Source organism: Plectropomus leopardus, chromosome 9 (assembly GCF_008729295.1).
Source record: "Plectropomus leopardus isolate mb chromosome 9, YSFRI_Pleo_2.0, whole genome shotgun sequence".
Classification (NCBI taxonomy): domain Eukaryota; kingdom Metazoa; phylum Chordata; class Actinopteri; order Perciformes; family Serranidae; genus Plectropomus; species Plectropomus leopardus.
In genome coordinates this window covers 31,235,655-31,262,990 of record NC_056471.1, presented here as the reverse complement: position 1 = coordinate 31,262,990, position 27,336 = coordinate 31,235,655, and the positions used below count along the sequence as shown (strand labels likewise).

At 42.7% G+C, this 27,336-nt stretch overlaps 1 protein-coding gene across 1 annotated transcript in view; it reads right to left on the bottom strand.

Annotated features, from left to right (window-relative positions):
• The window catches only part of LOC121947726 (protocadherin Fat 4), a 147,236-nt gene extending 120,534 nt beyond the window's left edge, over positions 1-26,702 (bottom strand). The window contains exon 1 of the mRNA XM_042492815.1: positions 21,542-26,702. Within this exon, the coding sequence (XP_042348749.1) occupies positions 21,542-26,635 (5,094 nt within the window). The 5' untranslated portion in view covers positions 26,636-26,702. The remainder of the gene's footprint in view (positions 1-21,541) is intronic.
• Between the last annotated feature and the right edge of the window lie 634 nt (positions 26,703-27,336).

The window sequence follows — 27,336 nt, the reverse complement described above, 5'->3', positions numbered from 1 at the left end:
TAAAGTGTAACAAATCAGACATGGAAGAATTTTAAATATTTTTACCCAATATATTCCAAGAATTTGTCTTAAGCATTGTGCCAAATAATTCTGAATCCCTTACTACCTTTTATCTCATTTTGTAATTATACAACAATTTAGTAGTTTTTGCCCACATACCAATATATTTAGATATTCTAAATTAAAGGATATCCGCGTCTCTTTTTGAAAACAAGTATTTCTGAGTTTAAAAAGTCACGAGCCGTGGAAATGTTACTCTTTTAAAAAAAAAACAACAACAAATGACTGTTTATAAATGCCCTATACAAAACCTGACGTAAAGCATTGTTCCTTTAATATCTGCTTTTTGTCTTATTTTGTAATTTTACAGTAATTTAGTTGGACTTTTGCCCACATACATTTAAATCCAAGATATCACTGCCCAGATTAAAATAAATATTTATGAGTCTAAACGTCATGACTCGTGGAAAAATAACACTGTTTTTCCCAGTTACTGTTGATAAATGCTCGATTCCTAAACACAAAATTGCTACCTGAACTCTGAACGACTTTGTTAAAATGTAACAAATCAGAATCAAAACAAGTTAAATATCGCTATCCAAAATATTCCAAGAATTTGTGTTAAGATTGTGCCGAGGAATTCTGAATCCCTTTGTACCTGCTTTTTGTCCAATTTTACAACAATTTTTGCCCACATTTACATATAAATACAGGATATCTGTGCCTCAATGAAAACAAGTATTTATGAGACTAAAAAGTCACAAGCTGTGGAAATCTAGCACTTTTTTACAAATTGCAGATGATAAATGCCTGATTCTAAAACTTTCTGGCGTGCATTTCCCCTCTGAAAAAGACAAATTCCTAAGCAGAAAATTGCTACCATTACAGCGTAATGGGATAACAACCCAAAGAATAATCCCTCGCTAACAATGGGGAGGTTTGAAAAGACTCCTGTGAGTCCCGTTTGGTGTCTGCCAGGGGAGAGCTGCATTTTACAGCCACCAACCGCCGATGTAATCTCCGCTCAATGGAGACCTGGAGAGAGAGCCTCCACACCGGGGACTCAATCCATCCATCCATTTATCTATCTATCCTATCCCTAAAGAAACGGGTAGACCTCATTTCCATCCGACACCAACTGCGCGAAGGGGTTGGTTGGGGGGGGTCTTATGATCGGAAAGAATAAAACAAGACAGGAAGGGATTGAGAGGAGGGGGAGGGAGAGGAGGGGGTGTTGGTGGATGAATTAGCATCGGTGCTGCAGATTAAAAAGAGCCTCTGATCTTCCAGGCTGGTCCTAATCATATACACCCTAAATGAATCATCCTGGGACGTCTCCCAAGTTAATTTCACTGCAAGAATTAATTAACGCCAGAGCGAATTGATGTATGCAGAGCGGCAGAAAAACAACAATGTAAACAAGCCCAACAATGGGGTAATGATTGCAAGGGGCTAATTTGTGTCATAATGATATGAGTTTGATTTTGTGAACGGAGCAGGATTAATGAGGGAAACAAAAACGCGTTTTCTTTTTTTTTTTGTTGAAGATGAGAGGTTTTCAAACGGTACTCATTCCTTTTTTTTTCATAAATTTTGAATGTGCAAGATTGTGCAAGAGGTGCAGAAATTACTGGATTTTGACAATATGCCTCACTTCTACTAAGAAAATCTGACATCAAAAGCACCATTTTTACTGTCTATTTGCAAGTTTGAACTCTTTAATCATTTTCTGAAAACATTTACTGAAATTTGCTTTAAAATTGGATTAGGTTTGAGTGTATTTTTCCTTTTATCCCAAATAGCCCTTGGCCTCCATTCATTTCTGCACAGTATAATACGTAATCAGCAGACCCCTGGATATAAAAGATTTTAAAATAAAATCATTATTTAACATTTACATGATGTTCTGTCACAATTAGCCTATAAATTCTTGAGTTATTGCTGACAACATGTTTTGCAAGGTGATCTTGACCTTTGACCTTTAACCACCAAGAATGGGACGGACGTATGGACGTACAACCCAAAATCATAATGCCCCCGGCCCAGACTTTCATTGGTGCGGAGGCATAAAATGTTGAACTTTAGCAGTATTGTAAAACACTGTGTTTCCCAGACATCACTAAGAATCACAAGAAACAGCAAACAGAACTCTCTTTAGGTCAAACTGCCTTTAAATAATATCAAAAAGTGAAAAAATATATAAAAAATGTAATTGTATGAAAGCTCTCTCTTATACAACAAATTCCAGAAATTTAAAATCAGTATATAAACTTGGCGTCAAAGTCAGATCCACTTTATACTTCAACATTTCGCCCTCGTAGTCATCTGACCCCCTGTGGGGAGAGACGAGGTGGATATCCAACCTCAACTCCTGTGAGAGACTGGAGTCGTTGTTGTGTTAATACCAAACAGCACCATGTCCACGCAGCCTCCATATGGAGTCCAACATCGGGGGCAGACAGGGCATTTTGACAGTCATGGGATCAAACTGGTTCCATATGACCACAGCTGGCGTTACTCCAGGCCCGGGGCGACTACGGCTCCCTCGCAGCCCGAGGAGAGAGCTCGTGCAAACTCAACAGTGGGGGGACGAGTATAAAGCCTGGGAATAAATCTAGAGTTTCAAAGACAATTGGAAATGTGATGCCCATGGCCTATTACTGATTGATTTCCATGAGGAGAGTTGAATTCCCAAAAGAGGAGAAGAAAGAATTCAAAAGGAAAAACTTCTCACTGTAAAAAAGACGACAATCAAAGCTACTATGCAGAGAATTTTGTTAAAAACGACTGTCCCGAGACATGAAAGTTTTCCATCTTTGACAGGATAATATGATGAAATCACACATGAGGCTGTTTTGTGAATGAGGTCCCATGAGTGTGTCAGTACATTTCTCAACACCAGTGATACTCCACTTACGGCCTGCGGGCCAAATCTGTCCCCCAACAGGGTGTCGGGTGGCTCCCCAACCATTTTCTAATTCACAGTAAAAATAAAAGGATACAACTTCGGAATTGTTTTTGAACATTTAGTATACATAAGGTGCCAGAGTGCATAAAACAGCATAAAAAAAGAGCTTGATTAAAAACCCCCAACAGAGGTCCTATAGCCCCAATATCCTAAAATCCTAGAAATGTCCTTAAATCCACAAAACATCCCAAAATCCACGAAATGACCTACAATCCTAAGAATGTTCTTAAATCCTAGAAATGTCCTTAAATCCTAGAAATGACCTTAAGTTCAAGGAATGTCCTAAAATCCTCGAAATGCCTGAAAGTCCTAGACACATGTATGTGGCTGCAGCTTTTGGCCCCTTGTCATTTTGCAAAAGTGGCCCCCAAGCAAAGCAAAGTGAGTATTCCTGGTGAAAAAAAAAAAAAAACATAAAAAAGCAGCAAAGTGTTGGTCCCCGTAGGTATCTGAAGAGGGACAAAGAGAATATACTGAACTGTTTTACGGTCCAGCCTGCAGCGAGGCATGATGGGAAGTAATAACCACATCATTACCAACAGCGCCTCAGCCTTGTCAGACGTCAGAGGAATAAAAGAAGCATGCAGAGTTCACACTCGGGCTGCCAGTCTACTGCGCTGTCGGCTCCTGTCACACATATGCTCACAAACATTTATCGGCCCGATGAAACACATTTCCTAAAAAGAGTAAATTTACACACACGCACTCAGCGACACACATAGCTGGTTGTTGAGCTGCCAAGATGAGAGGCAGTGTTTCCGCTCAAGTGCTGCCAAGTCGGGTCAGAGGTCACATGATTCACTGGGAAGCTCCTGAGAGTGTTGCTTTCCGTTGGATCACTCACTCATTATCAAATAACTGCATCAAATGGCACGAAGCCTCTGCGAGATCATGTGTGAATCTGCAGGAGGAGGGATTAGCGCCGAGGCAGCTGGCGTGCTGGGTGACTGCAGCGGTTTTAGGGGAAGATGCAAACACACTCACAGTATGCAAACACATGCCTGCTCTCTCCCCCATGCACATGTCTGGGATTTCTCATCCGCTACTGCCTCTCCCTCGCTTTCTGCAAACTTTCTATTAAAATATGATGAAGTCTCCAAGCCCACGCCATCATAACTCCGATGACATCACCGGGGTTGCAAAGCTGCTCTGGAGCCTCAGAAGACATAATAATGTCATCAAACATAACTGTTTTCATGAGCAGCTGAGCAGCGCTCCCAATGATGGGTAACCTGATATCGATGTGGGGTTTCCCTTAAAATCTAATTTTCTTGAAAGCGGACAAATCATATAGTGCAGACATAATATTTGAAGGAAACCTTTTATGTTCATTTTCAGGTTCATACTTGTATTTTGGGTTGCATCTAGAACATGTTTACCGTGTTTAAAAAAAACCCCAAAACAACAAAGATTATTTTTCATTCTGTCTGTGCCAGAGCAACAGTGTCACGCCTCTGTCTGAGACACACTGTTTTATCGCCTTTGTCTTTCTTCCACATCATGGCGTCTCTGCACTGTCATTGCAACCGGGAAAATACTGTAGCGGATAATAGCAGCACTTTCTACCTCAAAAGAATGAACATTTTTTTAAGTCACAGATAAATGCATAGTAACATAGCTGGATATGTTTCAGCAGGAATTTGATCTGAGATTTGTGAGTAATTGACAACGTCAGCATCCAAGATTTCATGTTTCCCTGACATTAGCATGTAGCTACATGTAACAGTGTACTTGCAGCCTGGGAATGACTGTGTATAGAGACACTTTCTCTTGTTAAAAATCGCAAGTAAAAGCTAAATACAAGTGGACATGTCCCAACAGGAATATGATCTCAAATTGAGGAGAAATTAACAACATATGCAACCAAGATTACATCTTTTACCTGACGTTAGCATTTAGCTACATGTAGCAGTGTACTTGCAACTGGGAAATGACTGTGTATAGCTGCATTTTCACCAATAAAAACTTCCAAACACAACCAGACATGCTCTGATCTGATCTTAAATCAGGGAAAAATTAACAACATCGGCAACATAAATTACATTTCTCCGACAATAGCATGTAGCTACTCACAGCCTGGAAATAACTGTAAAATGCAACGATAAAAGCTTCTCAACAAAAATCTTCACAAAGAGCAGGAAATGATCGAAAACCAATGAAGAGTTTACATTAACAACCAAACTTACGTGTTTCTCAGAAGTTAGCATGTAGCAGTGCACTGTACATATAGATAGATAGAAACTCTGGACACATTAATATGAACATTGTAATAATAAACCTGTACACTGACTTTTTTAGGGATGTTCAAAACACAAGATTACTTTTCTTGTTTCTTCTTCAGCTACTTAGTTTTTTGTTTTTTTTCGCTCCATAGAGACTAACAAATTATCATAAACGTTTGCTCACTGGAAACAGGGTTGAATATTCTTACTGCACTAGAATGAAATGTTTTTTTTTAAAGATTTTTTGGCGATGTGAAAAGCATTTTGAGGAACCCCCCCTCCTCTCATACACCCACAGGCTCCTGCACTCTGCAGACCTCAGTCCAAGTGAAGCCCCACTAGCAGCGGCCCCCTGGAGGAGATAGAGACACAATGTAATATCTGATCACCCTCCATGTAATACCATAAGAACACAATGTCCTGGGAGGGAGACTTCATTACGACCTGTCCGTCAACAGCAGGCCAGCCAAGTTTAGACAAAGTTTTGGATGATTCATTTTTAGGTGGGCTGTTTTTTGTTGTTTTTTTTTTTTTTTACATCTTGGGGAGCTACGTGTCAGTGCCAGAGACGCCGAGCATGATAACTGCAGAAAAATGAGGAGAAGGCGCCAAGATTTGGTAGATTGTGCAAAAAGTATGCAAGAACAGCACTGTTTAACGCTGAAGGCATGTACTGTTGTAAGGGAGATACGCATGTGAGCAAGCAGACACACACAAACACACATGCAACGCAATTCAGAATAGCACAGTGTTTGCAAGCAAAGACCATAAAGTCAACTTTCAGAGCAGCACTTTGTTAAATTACACCTCGACATCCACACACAATAGAGCCGGCTGAAATTAGGCCACTTCATGCATTTGCATAGGAAAATCACAGAGTGGGCAAAAACGAAAGGACAGAAAAAAGAGCAAAAATAGCACATTGTCAACGAATGTAATCGAAGCCAGAGCTGCAGCTGAGAGTTAAAAACAGTCACACTTTCCTCTGCAGCTCCAGATATCACCACCTTTAATAAAAACATAACTATTGTATGACAACAGAGCCAGGGAGGGCGGCTCAGGTATTGTGAGCTAGAGAGGCTGAGTCACGTTGACTGGACCCGCACATCGCTGCCCAGAACCCTCACCAGCTGCTTTCAATTAAAAAAGGGCCCAACTGGAGAGGGGAGAGGAAGGCCGCATTCACCAAAATGGCTCGCTATTTTCAAGCCAGGAGTCCTTTCTGCTCTGTTTCTGACAGATCAGTTGTTCGGAGTTTGTGTAAACACAGTGTTTTGTTTGCTATTGAGGGCCAGCGCTCGCCATGCAGAGCTGCGCCGAGCAAGATGGAAAAGTCTGAAAGCAAAGCTTGTATCCAGTGTGCTCTATTACTGGGACACTCAACTTGCTTTGGTTGGGGGCCACTTTTGCAAAATGACAGGAGGCCAAGGGCCAGTCGGGCATGTTTCTAGGGTTTTAGCACATGTCAAGGACATTCCTTGGATTTTAGGACATTCTAGGACTTTAGGATGTTTCAAGGATGTTAAGATGTTTCAAGGATTATCGGACTGGAATTTTAGCACATTTCTAGGATTTCAGAGCATTTCAAGGATTTTGGGATGTGGATTTTAGGACATGTCCATGATTTTAGAAATGTTTCTAGGGTTACATGGTCATCACAGTTATAGGACATTTCTGGAATTTTAGCACCTTTTTGAGGACATTTCTAGGATGTCAGGACATTTCTAGGATTTTAGTACATAAGGGAATTAACTAGGACCTCTGTTGGGGGTGTGGGGGATCCCCCACTGGCACTTTTTTGATAAACAAGATCTGTTTTGATGCTGTTTTATGCACTTTGGCACTTTATGTATACCAAAAATACGAAAACAATTCCCAGAGTGAATCACTTTTTTTTATAGTGAATTAGAAAGTGGTTGGGGGGCCACCAGGCACCCTGTCAGGGGTCAGATTTGGCCCGTGGGCCATAAGTTGAGTACCTCTTCTCTATGATATTCCACTGCAAAATATGATGCTTTAGGATTACTGCTTTGGAAATACAGAGTAGCAGTGCCAGCATCGAGCCGACTCTGATCCAAGAATCTCTCTGAATGAGATAATAATCCTCCAAAGTGAGGCTCATGCGCTGCTCTTATTGTCTCTGTGACCACAAGCTGTTTTCCCCGAGACGTTCCACTCGGCTACGTGCTCAAACAACCGCAGCCTTTCTGCAGAAACGGCTCATGGGAAGAGGATTTGTACACGCAATTTAATGAGCAGGGAAGCCTGTGAGCCGAGGAGGTTTTGTAAGTCAACAACAGAAACACCTGATCAGAAGCACCTGTCGGCTCAGTGAAGGCTTAAAGGGTCAGTTTACTTAAAATGACAATAAAACATTGTTACAGTTACACAATTCATATGTATCTTATCAGTGTTTAGTATATGAGCTGACTTCAGAGGGATGCTGAATGGTGTAACACCTAGGCAAGACATCTACAAAGCCTCAGACTACTGTCAACGACCAACAAACAACATGTTTGTTTTTCCATCAGGAATAGTGCCACAAAAAGCTGTTGTTTTTTACCAAGACATTGCTGGTTTTACTGTTATGATAGTGCCACAAAAACTGTTGCTTTTTACTGTAACACTGACACATTACCTGCCAGGATAATGCCACAAAAAGGTTTTTTGTTTTTTTTTCCTGGATATTGCTGTGGTCCAGCCGAGATAGTGTAATAAAAAGCAGATATTTTAAGCCAAAACGTGACCTTTTCCTTATCATAACAATGTGTTTTGGGCCTAAAATTAACCACGTTAACCACAGTGTTGTTGAAACGTATATTTTAAACACTATGCAATGTTTGGCTAATGAGATATCAGTGGAACTGGATACAAAATATCAGAGTCAGATGAATTAAATCTGGGCAAATTACACCAAAACTATCTGCATGGACAGATACAACTGCAAGTAAATGAGAAAACCAGTGTGAATTCAGGAAGATTAACCCTTTAACTTTTCTTTTTTAATCCCTCCTTAAGAAGCTTTAGACACTATCACATATTTAATAAGCTGTCCAAGCTCTTCAATGATGATATATGATGTTTCCACTGAGTGAAATATTCAAACACAGACTCCATGTTTTTTGTGGTTACATAATACATAGGAATGTTAGATAATTAGCACATTGTTTTATCCACTTTCTCCAAAAATGGTGCCTCATATATTTGGTATTTTTGGAAACGTTGGGGTCTCCACTAGAATTAATAATAAAGTGTTGTGGGTTTGAACAATGTTCGGCTGCACAACATGACTCTGAGATGAATTGCACACCGCTGCGCTGATGGAGGTAAATTACACTACACAATTACTGCTTGACAAAAGGTTATAAAGGATTTGAAAACAAAGTGAACAAAGCACTAAAAACAGCTGCAATAAAGGGAAAAACTCCAGCAGATCACGCTGGGTAGGCCCTTTAGATTGTGAAGGTGAGAGACAAAGCCAAGAGTGGAAGAAACGGCCAAAATCTTCTATCACAGTTACTCCTGTCATGATAAATAAGTACGTTATTGACCTATTGCACGATATATGGACATGACCGCCATCATTTTGTTGACCTCGATATTGGACATTGTGCTTATGAGCTTGTTACTTAAGAATATTGCCAAAATTTTCCCCAATCATTATAGGACTTAGACGCAGCAAATCTCCTCCTTTCCTTTCCTACTTGCACCAATCTGAAGAAAAACAAAAATGTTTCAAATACAACACAACGCCACGTTAACATTAGCTCGCCGTTAGCCTGCAGCTGCATTTTTGGAGTTGAAGAGTCACAGTCCCATTAGTCGTTAGCTTGCCAACCCCTGACAACAAGCCAAAAAACTGAGTTTGTAGTTTTAACCTCCAAAAAAAAGCGCTGACTGCAGCTCATTTGCTAGATTATATACAATAAAAGCTTCCAAAGCTTGCTAAAATATATACATTTTCCTGGAGCTTCTTTAAGCGTGCCTTTTAGTCGCAAGATGCATCACTTGGTTTGGTTTTTATTGGCCAAATGTATTATTAAGTCTCAAACTGAGTCATTTTGGCAATACTGAGGCTTGGTCAGTGGCCCATCACATCAAACTATAATGTTCTTGATACCCCTCGTGCGTCCGTTTTGGCTGATCAGGACGTGTCAAGATACGCTCGTAACATGCATCGCCTTTTTTCAAAATAAACTCAAGTTTCACTGGAAATGTTAAATTTGTGCTTAAACTTAGAACATATATATATATATATACACACATATATATATTTACTTCCTTAGCTTTAGGCAACAAAAGCATGTGGTTTGGCTTAAAATATGTTACTAGCATAATATAATATTACATCACATATGTCACGTCACATGCATCAGTAGCATAGTATGCTACACATACTTGCACACTATGTCATTGAAATACCAGTAATTAGACCGATTTTGGTTTCACACGGGACAAGAACAGCACGCTCCAGAGCCAAAATGTGGAGTTTTTCTTTGAAGGGGTGTTCTTCCATTATTATGCTATTACATTACCATTACATCAGCGGCATAAAATGGTCTTAAAATGACAAAATTATTTGTTCATTGCAATTATTTATAGGATAACATATCTTCCAAAAAAGTTTTTTTCATGAAAGGCTAAGGCCTGGTATATGTAATGTTACATCAGGTGACGGGATATATCACAATACAATTGTTCTCGAAATGCAATGAAGAACACACAGTACTTCATCACATATGATTATTTCCTTCTTTGAAACTTTTATACAAACAGAAAACAACTGCCTCATATGAGACAAAACTTAAGTTAAAGGTAAACTGTTTTTTTTTGTCATATTGCAAGACCATATAGCCAAAAACCTGTCAATGAAGACCATGAGCAGAATTACATCTAACATTTCAAAAATCTGTGAAACTTGCATAGAAATTGATTGCCGGAAAAGTCATGCAGGGACATTTTGAAAGTTTAAATACTTCAGTTGCAAAATTGAAAACAGCTGCAGATCGACTGTGGCTGGGGTTATTTTTTTAGTTAAAACCTGCAAAGCAGAGCAAGCAAAAAAAGTTTTGGAAAGCAACAATCACAACAACACAACTGGAAAACATAAAAAAAGTGACCTCGGTACAAACGCTAAATCACAAGTCGGTTAACCTCTGAACAAAGCGGGAGCGTGTGCTGCACACAGAGCCGGAGCTGCAGCGGATCTCCTGATGGAAAACTCATAAAATAAGAGGGGAGATAACAATAACACGGGCTCTCGCTCTCTGGTGCCAGTCTATCTTTGCTTGTCTCCTGCCTCTGACACTAAAGCCCTCTCCAGCCCTCCCTCCTCCGCTCCCCACTCAAACCTCACCGCCCTCCCCCTTTTTCCTCCCTCCATCTCCCATCTAGCTCCTAAATTATCGGTCCGGGCTGTGGGAGATACCCCTTCCTGCCCAGGGTCGCCCGTCTTACTGCAAGCTGTGGAGACGAGGTGTGTGTGTGTGTGTGTGAACAGTTAGTGGTGTAATGTAAACAAGTATATTTACCTTTTTACAGTACTTTATGGGAGTACTTTACTTGAGTTTTTTTTTCAACTTATACTTTTACTCCACTACAGTTACTAAATAAAATGAGTACTTTTACTTCAATACATTTCCTAAATGAGTAATTTAACTCCATTTCCTAAATAAAATGTGTCATTTTACTCCACTACAGTTCCCAAATAAATGGAGTGCTTTTACTCTATTTCCTAAACAAAATGAGTACTTTTACTTTACTATAGTTCCAAAATGAAATGTACTTTTACTCCATACATGACTTTTACTCAAGTAATATTCCAACAGGTGACTTCAACTTCTACTAAAGTCCTTTTCTGATGAGATATTTGTACTTTTACTCAAGTATGACTTTCAGGTACTGCATCCTCCACTGAGAACAGTGAATACGATGCAGAAACGCACATCGTCTCTGCCCCCGTCGCGTCTGATGTCTCTGGAGGAGGGAGGACTTGTAAAGGAGGCGACTGCACTAAATGTCACTTTGGAGGTGCTGTTGATTGACGGCCAGCAGGTAGTGAGAAGTGCAAAAAAACAGGAGCGTAGAGAACGAAGAAAAAGAGAGAAAGAGAGACAGGTCAAGCTCTGAAAACAATGGAAATTTGGTGTGTGTGTTCGTGCATGTGGACGTGTTCGAGTGTTTGTTGATGCTAGAGAGCTCGGTAAGTCACGTGTAAGAACAAATCATTCTGTAGCTGGGATCCATTATTACCGCGGAGAGCGTGTGCCAAAATCAACCCTCCGCTCTCCCTCTTTCTCTCCCTTCGTTTTACAAGTGAAAGTAGTGGAACATTTTTTTTTTTTTTTTTAGAGCTGGACAGACTTGGGCATATTTTACGGTCCCTTCACAGTCAGAGAGAAGTGATGAAGAAATCTCAGAGATGGAGTCATACTCAGAAAAAGATTTATTTCCCCGTGAAGCTGGGGACCAAAATCACAGCTATACCTGATAACTTCAACTACACTCTGAGAAATAAAGGTTTCAAAAAGGGTTCATCCTGAAGGGATGAGGTTCTACCCAGAACCATTTTCTTAAGACCAAAAGTCTCATTAAGACCTAAAACCATAGTTGGTGGGAGCGAGATCTATGGGTAATGTAATCAGTTACTGTTTTACAGCCACCCTGGAATATACCCTTACAATATAAAAGGGTTCTCAGTAGAATCCTCTTTATGGGTTATAACTTAAACCCTTGGAATATATTAGGATTGTAGGTAGAATTCAGTGAATTGTTTCACTGATATAATAGGGTTCTCAATAGTATTCTCTGTGTCTAAAAAGGTTCTCGGTAAAATTCCCTGAGTGGGTTCTCGATTAAACCCTTTGAATATAAAAAGTTTCTTGGCAGAAACCTCTCTGTGGGATCTAGATTAAATGCTTGGAATATAAAAGGTGTCTCATTAGAACCTCCTGGGTGGGTTCTAGATTAAACCCTTGGAATATAATGTGGTTCTTGGCGGGTGTGCACCCTTAGGTGGAAAGGTTCAGGATAGAACCATCAGAGAGGGTTCGGGGATTCGTTCGTTATCTATAGAACCTCTCATAGGAAATTCTAGGTGGAATGTTTCTTAAATGGTTCTAGACACTACCCGTTATGTTGGGTTCTAGGTAAATCGCTCTGAAAGGGGTTCTAGTTGGAACCTTAATGAAAGGTCCTACACGGAACTAAAAAGGGTTCTTCGATGGAAACAAGCCGAGGAACCCTGTATGGTTCTGGTTATTTCTAAGAGTGTACTCCCAATCAGCGTTGCTGCGGCTGAGTGACGATAAAGCTCTGATGGACCTGTGTGATTACGCTTGAAGAAATGCCGGTAAACGTCTCTTTTTGATCACAGCAAACCAAAGGAGAACTCCCAGTGGAGATTAATAGTCGCACATTTGGTCCCGGCATGTGTTCTTAAGACAGAGCGGTGACCCCTCCCAAATGAGCCATGACAATCAAAGTCACAGAACAAGAGAAATGTATCTCTGATGTGAAAATAAACCCGATGATGCAAAACTCCGCCGAGCATGCACAGCTCCGGCCACATTCATTTATTATTCTAACCCGAGGTCTTGAATTGACTTTGCATGAGGCAGAAAAGGGGCAAAAAAAGTGAGGAAAGAAAGTCTGCGGACAGCCAACCGCGGAGCCGAGAGAGTTTTCTTTTAATATACATGTGCATTCCCTTTATAAACATAATTTAGCGGCAAACCGAGTTTAAAAGCAGAGTGCGTAAATAATTTTTGTTTTAACCTGTTTAGAGTAGCAGCAGGGTGGAGACGCCACACCACGACAATTCAGTTTGCCACAATGAGAGCTACAAAGTGAAGACAATGAAATCTAAAAGGTAATTTTGTGTACTTTTACTTTTGTTTACAAGATCTAACAATATCCTGTGATGCAATAAAACCTACAAAGATAGGCCCGAGTGTTGAACATGGAATGACATGTGTCCACAGCAACATCAAAAACAGATACATCAGTGGCTTTTAAAATCTTTTTTTTGACACCTAATTTGATAACATTTTGCTTCAGGCACTCTAACTGAGAAGATGTGGTTGTAAGTTTTTAAATTTTTTTTTAATTAACTACAGCTGAGAAAGAAAATGTGGAAAAAGTGAAACCTTTGATCAAAGTACTCACTCTTATGACTAACTCTCTTCTTCTCCATTTTTCTTTCCCTAAAACTTCCTTAGAGGACCCCAGGGGGGCCCCGGACCCCATCTTTGTTCCACTGAGTTACATAATCTATTTATTTGCTCTTTTGATCCAATTTTTCATGATTTAAACCAAAATTGGACAATTTTATGCTATTTTATTAAGGTAAAATGTTTTTTCATACACTGAATAGTTTTGTAATTTGGGGCTATTTTGCTCCCCTAATACTCATCAAACATCCAACACACACATTGAGGTGTATATTTGGGATCAGGTTTCTGTTCCAGAAGTTGCAGAAAAGGTGCATATTTAATCAGATAATGCCTCATTTGCATATCTAAACATAACATTTCAGAAAACGGAAATAATGAGGTCAAAATGGCAACCTGATGAAGATCCAAGTAGGGTCGAAACATCGTCTTGAATAAACGTTTGTGGCATGAGTTAAGTGTGCAGGTGTTACTGTTTTTCCTCAAGTCTCATTCCCTGGTCGTCAAATACCACCGCTTTGGGCCGCTTACCAACCTAAGGCTGTCGTATTTGATGACCTGGGAATGAGATTTAATAATCAGCTATTTTTCTCCAGAATTGCAAACTGAACCTTTAACATTTGAGATCCTAAGCAGCTTAAAACAGATGCTCAACAAGCAAGCGACACAATAGTGTACGCCATTGATAATGAATTTGTCTCCTCAGTCAGGTGAGCAGGTAACAGGCCGTGCACAAAGACCTGAATCTCTTCAGAAAATCTGCACAGTTGTAAAACACCAAAACTTGGTGAATTTGGAGATATTACAGCTTTGTGGCTTGTGTCCAAAAAAAGGAAAAAAAAGTTAGTTTTGCTCTTTCATTGCTAGCGTGACACTTGGCTTAACTTTAAAGAACACGGCGCAGCAGAACAATATGACCCTGCTCCTGACCTCTCAGCCCCAGAGTCTGACAAATGTGTGCTGTGAGCTGTGCCAGTCGCTGCGCTCGGACGAGGAACAAAGTCAAACGCGGTGAAATGTGAGACGACATGTCAGAACTTTAAAACTACAGACAAAGAAACAGAACTTTAATGTTCATCTCAAGTGATCAGTAGACTTTTACACTTTCCCAAACAAAGCTACACTGCGCCACAAAATAAATGCAACAAGACAAAAACTAACAAACAGTCTGTTGTAATAAAAGGACATAAACTGTTGGCTTTATTAGCCTGAATCTGCAGCGTCGCAGTCACAAAGCATCCCAATGATCTTACTTGACAGCAACATAATCATAATAATCTACATTAAACTGAATTATTTTGACTGTGGCTGCCATTTAAAGTCTCCCTGCTTTTGAGAAGCAGTTGTGGTCAGTGTGTGTGTGTTTGGCAGCGTTTGCTCGCACGCATCTATGCATGAATGAATGTTTATCCAACTTTTATGGCGATTGTCTCATAAAAGCGGACAGGCGCTCTGGGATGCTCCTCGGCACCGGCTCACCCGCAGGTTCACCCGGAGCGACCACCTACCAGGGGCTCATCTCCTCGATGACCGTTTTTAAAAACGCATGTCCGAGCAGATTACAGCGTGAGTTATTACTCTGGTTATGGCCTTTTTTTTTGGACTGTCCTTTTTTCGTGTGCACAAGCGAAGACACAGTCAAAAAATCACAATTAGACCGTGAATTACAACACACAGGGAGGCAGTTTGTTCTGCATCGTTCCTCCTCCAGTTGTAAAATGTGTCTTCAGAGGAACATGAAATTTTAATACTGAGCTTGTGTACGATTCAAATGTAATCAAAGTGTTTTTTCTGCTCGGTTTGAGAACTCTAAATGCTCCGCTCAGGGGGATAACAGTATCAGTGCTCGACCTTTCTCTGGAAACTGTCATCAATATTTAAATTTTTATTAATACACTCAAAAAACAGCGTCTGTATCATATTGTCTGACATGACCTTCTCCTCTCTGCCTTCTCGACCTGGCTGGCTTTACAGGTTTTATCTCACGCTCTCTCTCCTCTCTGCAGCCTCATCATATTTCCCTTCATGTCAGAGGAGGTTCAGCATCACCAAAACACACAGAAAGCAAAAAGAGGGAATGAAAGAGAAGCAAACTTTGAAGTCGGTTGCCAAAGAGATTTATGAATCAGACTGATCCACAACAGAGAGAGAGACACAAACAGATTCCCAGAAACACAAAACAAGCAGAGAGACACAAAAGAGATGCAAAGACACAAAGATATACAGCTCAACAAAGAGGAGGACGTCCACAGCAACAAGAGATCAACACTGACTTCTGTATCTGCCTTTAATCTGCAAAAACTGTGATTGCAAAGAGTTGCTCCCACCATGCAGCAACCTCCAGGGCTGAAAAATGAAGCACCAAAAACTGCAGTTCCTCTAACGGCCACTTGAGGCCGTCTTTAAAACTGACCTTCATGTTAAAATGTCCTACTTTACAGCAGAAATAAACATTTACAGACTGGTACAAAAACGCTTTTGGTCTCTATAGCTGATTTCAGCATTCATTAAATCTGTATGGGGGGTAAATTTTAATACAACGCACCCGTTTACATTTTATTAATTCTTGAAATTACTTAAAAATAAGGGCGTGGCAACTCTGAGTGACAATGTTGGTTAGGTAACATAACTGAGCGTCCCGAGATTCCCCGAGTGTAAGTGTAGTCATAGCTGTCACTATTTTAGTGTGTTTTCAGTCTATAAAAGTTGATTGTAAGATTTTGGTCCCTTTGAAAACTGGGGTGTCATCAGTTTTCTTGTCCTGCTTTCAGACGCCTTTCACAAGTATTTAAACCTTTGATTTTTTTTGCTAAGTTCATGAAAATGTTTGGGTCATTCACCATGTTTTTACAGCATATAAGGTAAAGTAATGTCATGATGTAATAACGCCGCAGACAAAAGTCTTAGCTCTCTGCTGCAAAAAGAACCGATGTTCTCACTTACATGGTTTTTATCTTAGCTCGTTTTAAACTGGATCATGCAAACAACAATTTTGAATTTTCACAGTTCACCACAGCTGTAAATGAACGGTGCTAACCAAGCTAGCAGCTGGCGTTAGGTTTAGCTCTTCTCTCTCTTCCTAATATGGTCACGTCTGCGACGGTCGACTGCCAAAACGCCAAGGCTTCAAAACACAAGTCCAAAACCAATGTGTGACGTCATGCTGTCTACGTCCATTATTTATACAGTCTCTGTCCCCCACCTGCTCACGACATGATCAGGAGCCCTACCCATGCGTCTTCCTTCCCATGATTCCTTGCACTGCTGCCTGTGTCTGGCCCCTTCCAGGACCCTCCTAAAAACATTTCCCTCCACCCCTCCTCTTCCTTCATTCCCACAACTCCCAACAACACCGTCTGACATGTCCAGAAACCTCCCAGACCCTTTCTTTCCTCGATCTCACAGCTCCGAACAGCCTCCACCGTGCGTCCCTCAGTGGTGAGGAGAGGGGAGGAAAGCTGGCTGACAGGGGCATCCATACACACTCCTAAATCTGCCAAGGCAAAGCGCTGGCACAGACAAAAAAAATAACAAAAGCCTCCCGATCCACGGCCGGGGCAGCGAAACACTTTATCTGCAGAGGCAAAACAAAGGAAGGCCTGTTGAACACTCCGACTGTGTTTACTTTCAGGGGGGAACAATGCCTTTAAGAGGAGGGGGCAAGGACTGATGTGGCACTCGAGGGCCTCTCCGAGAAAAAAAAAAAACACTTCATTTTGATTCACAGTGAGTTTAAGAAAACAGTGGTAGCAGTGCGGTCTATAGGGGCCGGAGGGATTGAGTACGAGGCGGCAGATGAAGGAAGAAAGTACAGAGGATAAGACACACAGATAGTCGAGGTGGCAATGAAAAATCTTCCCTGTGATTTATTTTTTCTCACATGGTTGGATTTCTTTTTCTCTTTAAAGAGGCACTCCACCATCATATGAATAGAAACATGGGTTTTTGAAGGCATCTCTAAACAATTTACAGCAGTTACATTCATCTTCTTGGTTGCAAATGACAAACGGAAACAGCTGAAAGCATCATCAAGAAACCCACTTTAACCTGTGGGACATCATTGCACTGCAGGTCAGATGCCAAGAGACCAAACTGGTCAAATAAAAGTCACAAATCTGGCAAAAATATGTATGTTGGGAACAAAGTGATGGACTTTAAAAAAAAAAGCTATGAATAAATCAGTACCTTCTCTAAATTTAGACGTTTTTGGGGGTCTGTGAATGCAGCACAACAATTTGAGGAGTCTGAGCTGTAGGATCTGGTCAGAGCTGATCAGATCAGATCAATGCATGAGAGGAGCAGCTGCAAAGGAACTGTTGGAAGCAGCACAGTTGACAATTTAGTGTCAATTTCAATGCGCTCCCACGTTCTGCTGCTCAGTCTTTGAGTCACTGAGAGGTACGATGAACAACCAAACATAAATTCCAGTAGCGCTCCTAACAAATGATCCAGCCCCAAAAATCTCAAATCAATACATTGTGGCAGATGTTTTAATCATGGCGTGCCGCCACAAATGACTGGATGTGTAGGAAACCATGGATACGGCTTTAAAGCTTACATGCGGCAAGTCTTTGATACTTAGATGATTCATTATCTTATTTATTCTGACTTTGCACCTTGTTCACTTATTTTCCAAATAATTCTGCAACTAAATACCATACTTCTTAAAAAATCAACATATGAACCTCTAATAGGCTTTCAAGTACATCCCACTTCAACTCAATCAGCGCAGGTGTTTCATCTTTAGCAGCCGACAGGAAACACCTGCATGCATATCACTGATTAAAATGTGGCCAAAAATGGAAGCGATTCTTGAAAGTTTCAGCTCGTGTCTGAGGTGATTCAGTGTGGATTCACTCAGTCTGAGTTATGGAGGGGAAATGCTTCTCTGCACCTCTAAACGAGAACATCGCAGGATGTGATGAATCAAAACTTGGAGTGAAATAAAAAACATCCTCCTGGACGAATGGAATCTGGAGTCACCAACAATGGACGAACCTGCTGCCAGGACATTTTTTCTGCATATTTATCCCCTTCTGCTATTAAAAGGGAAGGGACACAAAAGATTTCTGGGTAATGAAGTCATCTGCACGACATTCCAAACATACAAGAACCAAATATCATCATCTAGATTTCTGTAAGGCGTTGTACAATCAGAAATGCCATCATACGTGACCCAAATGTGAGACAAAAGTCACCAACACTCCTGCAATGACAGATCTAATCAACAACCACCAACAATGAAACTTTCTAAGATGCCATGAAGGTCCGGAAAACACCCAGAATCACCGTCTTTTGACTGCTGCCCAGCAGGATCCTGGGTTGTTTAAGATCACGACCGTTGATAAAGCATGTCCAGCCAAATTCTTTTTGTTCGAGTGTTTCCAAAACATCACACATGGCGCATAGAAGACGGGGAAAAAAATGCCAGCTCTCTCTCATACATCCAATCAATGGGGAGAATGGGAAATGGAGAATGTGAAAGGGTCACAACCCCAGGGGTGGAAATAATCCCCCAGTTGCTACCGGGTATCTGGTGTATAAACACTGCACTGGAAAAACATTAGTCTAAGTCTGAAGGTTTACACTATTGTGCCACACAGTCCTCTGAGATCCAGATGACAGAGAAGATACAAATACTGATCATTTTTTAAAATTACAGCTGTAAATACAACTCCACTGCATAAAACCAGCCCACATTTCCAAACGTGGAAGGTCATTTAAATCCCTCCGAGTTACTAGATCTCACGCTTCTCAAAATGGAGAGACGTCTCCTCAGCCAGGCGGTGTGGTAAAGTCATCTCTCCAAGGGGTGAGAAAGTTCAAGCCTAGCATGAAACCAATCTAGACTTTAAGGTTTTGGGAACGGAGCACCGAGGCACTATATTCTCTCATTAGCCCGACAGTAGAGTCTGCGGGAAAGCAGATTGCCATCTTTCGCTTCAGGCAAAGTGAGACAACATTTGATATTCCCATTTGGCCCCAGCGAAACCTTTAAGTTAACTTAGCTAACACGATTTTGCCAAGTAATCCTTGATTTCAATAATGTGCGAGTTTGTCTCCAAAATAACTGATTGCCGTATTAGATTTCAGCTTCAATATTTGCAGTGGTTGAAAAAGGCATCAATAACAACTGTCAAAGACATCATGTTAATCTCAAAGTCTTAAATCACTTCACATCATAACACAAAACAGATTTTTTAAAGGTCCAGTGTGTAGGATTTAGGGGGCTATATCAGCAGAAATGTAATTTAATATAATCACTATGTTTTCTTTAGTGTATAATCACCTGAAAATGTGAATTGTTGTGTTTTTGTAACTTTAGAATGAGCCGTTTATATCTACATAGAGAGCGGGTTCTCGTCTAAGCAGAGTGCCGTGTTGCACCTCCATGTTTCGACAGTAGCTGAGAACAGACAAACCAAACAGTGGCTCTAGATAGGGACATTTGGATTTTAACATCAACCGCTGCAGTTTGAAGCCTCTCCGAAATGAGCAGAGCCAGAAAAAAACACTGATGTTTAACGGGTAATGGCTTTACTAAGTGTTTTCACCTGTTTAAATCAGCGGGTCTGTTTGGTTTGAATAAGAGACATCTGTAGATAACTCATCTCTCAGTAAAAACCTCCTGAAAGTCTGGATTTTAAGTTCAAAAAGAAAAAAGGTAAGCACGTTGCAGGTGCCTGGCTACCACTCCATTACTGACACGCCAATCAGTGTAGGAAAAACACAGATTTTTAATGTGAAACTGCCTTATTCAGTGTTTTTACTGGATTTAATCACCTTTCCATTTGTTTTGGAGTGGTTGAAATCTCTGAGGATAATACGCTCCTGTTAAAAACCTTCTGAACATCTGGGTCTTAAAACAAAAATGGTGAGCACACATTAACATGTGCTAGGCTAGCTGCATGTCACCGGCTGGCCAACCAGTGTGGGACAAACACTGATTTTTATCTTGAAACTGCTTTATTCCTTTTTTTTTACTGGTTTTAATAACCAAATCCATTTGTTTTGGAAAGGAACAGACATCTGAGGGGGATTCGGCTCCCGGTAAAAACCTTGTGAACACCTGGATCAGATCCTCACCACTATATGCTACTAAATCCTAAAAACTGCTCCTTTAAGAGGAGAAAAAGCTTACACCTTTCTGTTTTCAATCTGAAAAGTCCAATCTAAATGCAATATGTGTGTGTCATCAAGCCTGTAATAACATGGCATCTCCAGTCCTGTTTTTCCAAAACATATATAGACTCACATTTGTTTTTCATTTGACTGGCGGCTAGGCCTCAGCCACCCAAAACTGGGTTTAGGGTTCCCGCATTACACTTCAGAGAATCTAACTCCCACTCTCTTTAGGAAAAGCCTGAAAAGGGTGCATCTCATAATGCAAACTCAGTGCACAGCTTAAGTTTCACTCTCTCTGCCCTCAGTGTCTTTTCACAGAGTCTTAAGAGGTCACCCAATTTTAATGGTCACTTATTGCCTGTGGAGCAGTTCCCGGTGGTATAAAGGTACCCCAGGACCACCCCCGTGCCAAAACAGCCTCAGGCTAAAGGGCTCAGAGTCATACTGGCACTGATAATGCATACCTGCACTGGAAGACCTTATGAATTACTCTCCTTTTCATTTCTACTGGGGAAACCATCACAGGCCTTGAACCTGAAACAGCAGCCCTGAGTGATTTATGTGGAAATTAGAAAGAGGTCCTTTTTTTGATTTGTGCACTTCATATCCGCTGATAAGAATATTCCAGTTCACAAGAGCACAGGACATGCATTCCCCTTCCCAAGACTGCTCAAATATTAGAGGCACATTTGAGATGAATTGCTATGGCTGGTGTGTTTTTGGAAAAGGGAACAATAAAGTTGCTGCGCCAAAGAACAAGGCCTTCTTACTCATGTCCAAGAAAATTATGATTTAATATAATGCAGAGCCGAAGGTATAAAAGGAATTTAATTAATGGGCAGACAAATGCAATAGGTGGCTCTGTTTTGTGTGTGACTTGGACAGTCTCACTCTGCTTTTTTTTCCAGTCAAACCTTGATCTCATCACACTTATTCCATCCAAATGTCTGTAACAAATGCCAGTGGGTGAGTTCATGCCCTCGCTGCCAAACAGATCAAATACAGCAAAATACAAAGGTCCCTGTAGAGAATAGAGAAGTCAGCAGTGTACTCACCTCAGCTCGCTGCGTTCTGGGCTGGCTGGCGTCCGTCTCAATGGCGTACACATCCACCAGGTAGAGGTCGGAGCCTTGCTCTCGGTCCAGCTCCGCCGCCGTCTGTATCACTCCAGTGTGGCGGCCAATGGTGAAAAGACGTCCCACTGCTTTCCCACCACTGCGAACCCCGACGATGAAATACTCCACTTTGGTTGCTGAGCCCCGTGGACTAGAGGCGTCCAGGGAGATGACGTTGGTCCCCGGCGGCTGTCCTTCTTTGAGGATAGTGATGTATTTGGGCTGGGAGAAAACAGGCCCGTCCAAGCCCTGGAGAATGATGGTGAGATCGGTTCTGGAAGTCTTGCGGCTGGTGCCGTGGTCGGTGGCGGACACCGTGAGGGTGTACATGAGTCGGGACTGTACGAGCTGGGAGGCCAGACGGATATCTCCACTGTACCTGTCCATGATGAATGTGTCTGAGTCCCCTTCCACGAGCTCGTACTCCACTTCTCCGTTTGCACCCTCATCGGGGTCAAAGGCCAGGACTGTTGTGAGGATGGAGCCAATGACAATGTTGGGCTCAGCCACGAGGGCATTCTGAGACACAAAAGTGGGCACGTTATCATTCAAGTCTGTCACCCAAATTGTGACATTTTTCAGGGCAAAACGGCGAAATTCAACTGGTACTGCCTGGTCGGTGGCTTTCACTGTCAGCTCAAACAGATTTGAAAACTCCCTGTCGATTTCCTTGGCAGTGTAAATGAGCCCGGTGCTCGGGTCGATGCTGAAGTGGCCTCCCCGGGGAATCTGCTGCACAATGGAGTACTCCAGCTCCCCGTTTATATCTGCATCTGTGTCATGAGCTATGATTGTTATTACTGAGGCTGAGAGGGGCAGATTTTCAGGGATGGATTTGAAAATGTCACCAGGTGCAAATACGGGAGGGTTGTCATTAAAATCCCGGACGTGAATGACCACAGGGATGGACGAGGCGCGCGGTGGTCTGCCGTTGTCTTTTGCAGTGATGTTGAGTTTGTACAGTGACTGAGTTTCAAAGTCGAGCTTCTTAACTAAAAAGATGCTGCCAGTGTTGGGGCTGATGCTGAAGGTGCCGTGGTTGTTTGTAGCTGTGATGCTGTACGTAATGTCCGCGTTCTGACCCGAATCTGCATCAGTGGCTGTAACAGAGGCCACCAGCTCCCCTATTCTCATGTTCTCCAGAGCGTCCACAGACAGCGAGGATTTAGGGAAGGAGGGGGAGTTGTCATTCTCATCCAGGATGCTGATACTAAGCATGCAGGAGGAGGACAGCGGCACGGCTCCAGAATCAACAGCAATGATTTTTAATGAATAAGAGAATGTGGATTCATAGTCAAGCTTTCCTATTAGTGTAACCTGCCCAGAGCTGCTATCAATACTGAACTGTCTTTCCTCGTTGCCCTCTGAGATGCGATAATGAACCTGTCCATTTTTGTTTTCATCCACATCTGAGGCAGAGACCCGCAGCAGTTGTGTCATGTTTTGAGCCGACTCCGAGATGGAGGCCTGGTAAATGTCTTTGGTGAATTTAGGCGGGTTGTCGTTGATGTCTTGTATGTAAACTTGCACTTTGGCCTGGTCTCTGAGGGGCTTGGGGAGACCCTGGTCGGACGAGACGACCACAAAGCTGAACACAGCGGCGCCTCTCTGTCTCATGAGCGCCTCGCGGTCAAACTGCAGCGTGCTGGTCAACTCCCCCGTGATGGCGTTCAGCTCAAAGTTGGACTGCGGAGTCTCAAATGTATATCTGACCTCGCTGTTGGGGCCAAAATCTTTATCCTCTGCGAAAACATACCCAACCAGCGACCCTCTTTTCTGCTCTTCCTCAAAATGAAACACATAATTGGTGCTGTTAAAGAGGGGTCGATTGTCGTTGACATCATCTAGAATCACGCTGACATTGACGGTGGCGCTAAGCGGCTCCACGGCTCGATCTTTTGCCACAACCACTAAGTTATATCGGTCTTGTATCTCACGGTCCAGCTCTGCTTTGATGTACAACTGCCCATCTGGGAAAATGCCAAACACATCCCCTGTGTTGCCACCGGCGATGTCATACATGATCTCCCCATTGAGGCCTGAGTCTTTGTCAGTGGCCTCCACTTTGAAAAAGCGGCTGTTGACAGGCTCAGACTCCAGGATGATGACCTCATATGAAAGCTGGTCAAACACAGGCGAGTTGTCATTCACATCATAAACACTAACAATGAGGATGAGGCTGGAGGTGTGCTGGGGGACCCCCATGTCTGATGCGATGACCTCGACCTCGTAGGAGCTTGTGGTGACCTCCAGCGGCCCGGTCAGCGTGATGAGGCCATGCTTCTCATGAATATGAAACAAGCCTTTGGGGTTTTGTTTGAGGCTGTAAACCACCACGCCGTTTGTGCCTTCATCTGGATCCGAAGCTTTGGCCTGGAAGATGACATGACCTGTGCTCCAGTTCTCCACCGCGCTCACATGCTCCACGGCGTGAATAAAATGAGGCGCATTATCATTTAAGTCCTTCACAGTGATGTTAACAAAGGCCTCTCCTGTGATCTCCCCAGCTCTGGCTACAACCTTCAGCTGATAGAAACCCTGTTCCTCTCTGTCGATCTGGCTCGATGCTGTGATCTGACCTGCGCTGTTCACTGCAAAAAGCCCCCTCTGGTCCCCGGAGGTGATTAGATATGAAATATTAGTGTTTAAATCTACAGTAGTGGCTGATACGCTCCCTATAACTGTCCCGATCCCTACATTTTCAAACATGACAAAGCTGTAAACTCTCTGGCTGAACACTGGTGGGTTATCCTGTGTGTCTATGACAGTGACGGTCACTATGGCCTGAGTGTGTGAGCGCAGGCCGCTACCATCTGCTGCTGTCACCTGCAGCTGGTAGGCAGTTTTCTCCTCTCTATCCAGGGGCACGAGCGTGGAGATTTTCCCTGTGTTGCTATTAATGCGGAATTTGGAAGCGTCTCCAGCTGTAATTATATATTTGACCGTGCCATTTCGACCCAAATCTGGATCTGTGGCTGACACAGTGGTTACATAAGAGCCCGAGGGCTCGTTCTCTTTCACGTTGGCAAAATACTGCACTGGATAGAAAACTGGCCTATTGTCATTAATATCCCTCAGGGTGATGTTGACTTTCCCTACAGAGTGCAGAGGAGGGCTGCCTGCGTCTGCTGCCTGGATGTGGAGTAAATAGGATGCCTGATCCTCTCTGTCTAGCTCCACGGCTGTGCTCAATCGCCCTGACACTGCATCCAGGCGAAACAGCTCCTGGACACTGGCTGGAGTCTCTGCATCAAATGAGAACCGGATCGTTCCATTGGCCCCGAGGTCGTCATCTGAGGCAGACAGCAGCACCAGCTCAGTGCCGGCAGGAGCGTGCTCCACCAGGGAAACATGATACGTGCTCTGTGTGAATGTGGGCACTTGGTCATTCACGTCAGTGATGTTGACTATCAGTTTAGTGTAAGAAATCTTGGGCTGCAGCCCCTGGTCTTTGGCACTAATGTTGAGCACAATTTCAGACACTATTTCCCGATCCAGCAAAGCAGCGCTGGTAACCAGACCACTGTTTTCACTGATGGAGAACCAGCCCAAAGCGTTTCCAGACACCAGGGAGTAGCGCAGGTTGGCATTCTGCCCAGAGTCACCATCTGTTGCAGAGACCCCTTTAATGTAGCTGCCTTTTGGTATGTCTTCACTGATATCTACTCTGTACAGCGTTTCCTGAAATATGGGTGGGTGATCATTGATATCATTCACAAAAATAACCAGACTGGCAAAAGAAGACCTCGCTATAGGCTTTCCATTGTCTGACACAGACACGGTGAGGTTGTACGAGGAGATTCTCTCTCTGTCTAACACACTGGCCACTTTGATCAGACTCAAATTGGGCACAGGAGACGTGTGCACTTCAAAGTGTCTCTGCTCGTTGCCTCCTAAGATTGAAACAGATATGTTGCCGTTAGCTGTGGGGGAGTCTGAATCTGAAACCGTGAGCAAAGCCACAACTGTGCCAATCTGTGCATTTTCATCCACTGAGGCAAATTTAGAAGTTGTGGGAAAATACCTAAACTTCACCACCGGGTCATTATCATTCACATCTAAAAGTTTGATTGTTGCCTCTGTTCTGCCTGACAGTGAGGGCACCCCGTTATCTACTGCATGAATAGTCAGGGAGTACTCTTTCTTACTCTCATAATCCAAGCCCTCTTTTATGATAATAGTACCTGCTTTTGGGTCAATTTGAAAAGGCGTCCCTTCATCTAAAAAGTACCTGATCTCAGCATTTGCTCCCTCATCCTGATCTGATGCTGTGATCTGCAGAATACTGGAACCTACTGCTGCATCCTCAAAAACACTTGTTTGATATTGATCTTGATCAAAAACAGGGGGGTTATCATTTATGTCTTGGATTGTGACGTTTACTTGCAGGTAGCCAAACTTTTTCGGGTCTCCTTTGTCCTCCACTTCGACCAGGAGCTGGTAGAAGGGAGTAACTTCCCTGTCCAAGCCTCCAGTTGAAACAAGGTGCAAGAATGCCCCCTCTCCACTAGGATTGACTGTAATATCCAAGCGGAATTTCCTCTGCTCGTTGCCTTTCACTATTCTGTACGTGGTGTGATCAACTCCGTTACTCCCAATGTCTGAGTCTGTGGCGGTGTCCAGGATCACTTGCCTGCCGCTGCTCGCGTCCTCCTTAAAAGACACCACAATAGACGCGTCTGGAAACACCGGGGAGTTATCGTTAATATCCAAAACTACTATCCTGACCTCGGTGGGGTACGTGGGCTGGCTGGACAGCACCACGACGTTGATGACATCACTTTGCAAAACCTCCCTGTCAATCACCGAGGAGGTGTAAATGACTCCGGTGGTGCCGTTAATCGCAAAAAGTTTGTGGTTCTCGCTGAAGCGGTACGTGAAGCTGGGCTTGGTCTCTATCGTACCCACGTAAGTGCCGACGGGCTGCTCCTCCAGGACCTGGAACTCTTGGCGGACTTGGCTGGACGCGGAGTACTGCGACAGAGTCCATAACAGGAGTAAAATCAGATGAAAGCTCCTACCTGTGAGCGCCATGGTCAGATAGCCAGTCCACCTTTCTCAGACAGAGTCCATGCCTATGATGCATCAACTAAAGCATTGTATTCCAGCAAGTGTGCAGAGAAAACTCAGTGAGAAACCCAGCGGAGAGTCCATCCACAATGTCCCAAAAGTACTCCAGAAGTGTTATTTTATCCTGCGCAACGCTGCCGAGTCAATGCAACAAAATCCTCTGAATGGATTCAGATCAGGAAAGTTTCAATTCAACTCCATAAAAAACAAAACAATCCAAAACTCCCTGGCTCCTTAGAGATGCACGCAAAAGGAAAAAAAAAAAGTTTATCCAAAGTTAGGGCGCACTGAGCGGTGTAGAGCACGAGCTGAGCCTTTACGCACCGTCCCGTGGAATAACGGTGCAGGCGCTTCAGTCATATTGTGCTCAGGACTCCCAGTAAGTTAGGAACAAAGCTGGAGTTCCACTAAACTCCCTCCCATCGCTGATCCCATTGGATAGCGGTGCTCCTGCCCGCCCTCCCTCCGCCTCTCCCCCTCCATTGTGCAGCGCAGCCCGTTTGTCCCCGCTCGTGGAAGAGGATGTCAATCAAATGAGACAGGTAACGGTGCCGCGAGCGCTCTTAATTACCTCAACGACAGATTAACACGAGTTAAAACGGTCTGAATGAGCTCTGGGTATGAATGTCTCTTAAAAAACAAATGGGAAACATAAAAAAAACACA